At 36.1% G+C, this 4125-nt stretch overlaps 1 protein-coding gene across 1 annotated transcript; it reads right to left on the bottom strand.

The window, feature by feature from the left end:
• Window positions 1-1145: 1145 nt before the first annotated feature.
• Window positions 1146-2441, bottom strand: D (Dichaete). Its single transcript, XM_065504479.1, has one exon. The coding sequence runs from the start codon at window positions 2344-2346 to the stop codon at window positions 1153-1155; it is 1194 nt and encodes a 397-aa protein (XP_065360551.1). The 5' UTR covers window positions 2347-2441; the 3' UTR covers window positions 1146-1152.
• Window positions 2442-4125: the final 1684 nt, after the last annotated feature.

The raw sequence follows: 4125 nt of genomic DNA on the forward strand, positions 1-4125 counted from the left end.
AACAACAGCTTCATTGCTAGTGTGTTAAAGCCAATGGACTTAGCGTCGGAAAGTTTAATATCCCAGAGTCTTTTCTGAGAGTGTTGTTTGCCTTGAACCAGACATAATTCTCAATTTAAGAGACATTTAATTAATAATAAGAGACATTTAATTGTCTTCTTTGGATTCTACAAGTTTCAGCAGATGGAGGAAATGTTTTGAACATAAATAATGATTAAATAGATTCAACTTTAAGTAACTGAAATAGTTTTAGCGACGGCTTTTAGTTTCCAGAACAAAATTGTTTGGGAATTTATATTGTGAGAACATATTGTTTAATGAGATATTAAGAATTGTTTTGTCGAATTAACCTCAATTATAATTCAAAGTACCTTTAGCGACGGCCTTTAGTTTCCAGAACTTATTATCTTCAAAGTTTTGAAATAGAATATGGTTTTAAACATAAGTTTAATAAGATTTCTAGGTTTTTAAAGACAAAATGGCTTTAACCAGAAGTTAATTATGATTCAAATTCACATCAAAATAACGTCAGCTTCACTTCTGTCAAACACTAAAGAATGAAATCCAAAATGTTTCAAATTAAAAACTTTTGGAAACAATTCAAAGTTTGTAATATTTAATCACATTTGGTTTGGATTTAGCTTAGTTTTTTCTGTTCCTAACAATTTTCAATAAAAACAGTTTCTTCAATTATGTTTTCAATTTTAATAATTTTTGTTTATTATTCAGTTTTGTTTTAAATAATACTTTCTTTTTAAAAATTGGAAGTTTTTTTAGGTTTTTTTTTTGTTAAATGATGGTAGGAGATATTTACAATTTTTTGGTTGCTTTTTAGGCGGGAATGATTTAAAGAAAATTATAATTATAATAAAAATAAAATAAAGGTGAAATAGATTTAAGATAGAGTGAGAGTGAGGGGGGCTGGGGCGAAAAACAAAACAACAAACAATCTACTGATAAATCTTAAAAACTACAAAAATTGTTGCACTTAAACTAGGAAATACTTAAAAATTACATTTACAATACACATTTGTCAGTTAAATTAGATTAGAGGGGGAGGAGGATTTTTGTGTTGTTAAACTATTTGCTATTATATCAGCTTCGCCTTTATCGTCAACATCGTCTTATGATTTTAAGGTAGGTGGTTTTGGTTTAATATAACACGGGTACAGGTCTTCTCAAATTGTCCATTTGCGAGTCCATGCCATTGGGTGTGGCATTGCCCGGCGAAGAACCCGGCGAGGAGGTGGAGGAGGAATTGTAAAGACCGGCAGCTGCTGCATTGGCGGAATGGGCGGCATACAGTGATGGAGCTGTCATGCCTGAGTAAATGCCGGAATAGAAACTGCTTAAGGTGGTGGGAGGTAGTTGGGAAGCCTTTTGGGCTTCATGATGCAGATGATTGTGTGATTGATTTGTGGCTGCAGCGGCGGCGGCGGCTTGTGTCTGATGCAATTTGGATAGAGCCAAGGGATCGAAACCACCAAAGTAGGGCACTGGATAGGGCTGGTCCAGGTGATGAGACGGCGCAAAGTAAGGAGGCAATTGATGGAAGGGATTGTAGCCACCCGAACCGGGAGCACCATTGTTACCCATCTTCTGCTGGCAATTGGCTTGCATTTGCAAAGCTGCTTGGGGACCTTGGGTCAAGGGATTCTTGGGCTTGCGACGTGGACGATATTTGTAGTCGGGATGTTCCTTCATGTGCAGGGCTCTTAAACGTTTGGCTTCATCGATGAAGGGACGCTTGTCGGTTTCGGCCAACAGTTTCCATTCGGCACCCAAACGCTTGGAGATCTCGGAATTGTGCATTTTGGGATTGTCTTTGGCAATTTGACGGCGTTGCAGGCGAGACCACACCATAAAGGCATTCATGGGACGTTTAATGTGACCCTCTTGGCCAGGAGAAGTAGGATGAGCATGATGATGACCCACTTGGCTGGAGGAATTGTGTAGATTATGCACATTGGCATTCAGGGAACCTTGGCTGCCAATACTGCCCGCAGAGCCTATAGAAGAATTGGGCGATAAAGTTTGCTGGCCCACCGGGGTTTGCATGTGATTGTGTAGATTGTGGTTATGATGGTTTTGGGCAGCCATATGGCCCATGCTAGCGGTGCCCATGATGGAATTGCCATTGCTGGCACTGTGTCCTCCCACAGGAGAACCACCCATGGCGGCGGATATGGCGGCCAAGCTGCCAGTTTGTGAGAAATGCATAACACGTTTTATATCCATATCGGAGGGACTGATGGTGCTTTGCGGAGCATAATCACCGGGTGTAGGCATATCTAGGCCCTGGCCACCCAAATGAAATCCATAATTGGGATGTGATAAGGCTGCCATGTTTAAATATAAGCTAGCAATTGTAAGACTTTCTTAGGGCTTTCGCACACTTTTTTTTATTATTGTCTGTATTTTCTTGGTATTTTTTCACTTACAATTAATAAATTGTATTTAACAAAAATGTTTTTATTTTTATTTATTGAATTGTTAATTCTTTTTTGTTCTCTTTTTTTATAATAATATTCTTTCTGGTTTTTGTGATTAATTGTTTCTTTTGATACGTTTTTATTTAACTTGTTTTTTGTTAATTTTCTTTTTGTATTCAATTCTTTTTTTAGTACACTACTGTTCGTCTCAACAGCTCTTTAACAACTGATGTAATCACACATTTACCAACTACCGACACGATTTCAACCAAATATGTATTTTTTTTTTTCTCAAAGTGTTTTGTTCAATTTACTCTCACTCTCTGTTTGAATCTCTCTGGTGCTCTGTATACATGTGCTGAATACAACTGCTGAATGGTGAGTGTTTAGTTTTTAACTATTGTCTACTCCCTATATATATTATTTTGTTCATGTTTAACCCAGCTAGGTTTACAGTAAAAGTGCGAGAGAGAAGGAGAGAAGAAGTTGTGAATGGTTAGTATAAATAGGAAAAGAGACAGCAGTTATTGTTGTGAGGAAATGTTTTGTAGACGTGTTTGAATTTACCTGTGTGTGACCAGAGAATAGGTTTGTCTTTTATGATGGTTGTGTTGTTGTGTGTTGTTGTTGTAAAAATTATTACGGTGCTAGTTGTTGTAATGTAGTGTAGTCTTTCTTTTTTTCTCTCTATATTGTTCCCCATCATTATTATCATCAAGAACAACAAGAACGTAATCATTTATGTTGTTGTTATTGCTGCTGTTATTCATGTCCTGTACTGTTTGTTTGAATGTAGGTTGTGTTGTTGTTGTTGCATGAGAGTGAGTCGAATTTTGTTGTTTTTTATTGTATGCGTTGTTTGGTTGGTTTTTATGCAGCCGTCGATCTTTGTTCATGTCGTATTGAGGCTTTTGTGCGCATTGTACCATCATCATTGAGAGGTGTGTTTAATACAATGGCAGCATGCTTGTTGTTGCTGAAGAAAAGAGTAAAATGGCATTGAGTTGTTTTTGTATGCTCTGTATTAAAACACACATACTCGCATACATAAAATGTTGAGCTAGCTGGCTGGCTGCTTTTGTTAAAAGTTCGTTTTGTTGTGTTCATTATACATTACGAAAAACGAGGCAAAATTTCCACAAAAAAAAAAAACACGAATGATTTTAGAATAGCTAGAAACATTTGCCTCCACTTACTCTGGGACTTTGTTTAAAATTTATTCATTCATTTACTCACTCACTCACACACTACGTTTTTGTTTTTTTCTTTTTTTTTGCCAACTTTTAGATAAATGGAGAATAAAAGCCTGGAATTAAAACGTTTCTAAAATTAAACTTTTTTTATTATTATATTTTGCTGAACAATTTTTGTTTCTATTCTATTTTAGCCATTGTTGGCTGGTATTGTTGCCAACTTTTATTATGGGGCGAATACAACACAGTCTTTCTTTCATTTGTTGTTGTTGTTGCTTCGTTGTTCTCCCTCAGCTATTGTTACTCATATATTTAGAATGAGAGTATGAGTAGTATGGCTACATAAAAATGCATTTTTTGTAAAACATATTAACAATAACAGCAGTTTGTGTGAGAGTATAACTGCATAAATATGCCTGAGAGGAGCATGTTTGTTTATATGATTGTGCTAATAGCTTTTATTTTTCTATTATATCAACTGATGAGTGAGTGTTGGCGTT

The sequence above is a fragment of the Calliphora vicina genome, chromosome 3 (assembly GCF_958450345.1).
Source record: "Calliphora vicina chromosome 3, idCalVici1.1, whole genome shotgun sequence".
NCBI classification, from domain to species: Eukaryota; Metazoa; Arthropoda; class Insecta; order Diptera; family Calliphoridae; genus Calliphora; species Calliphora vicina.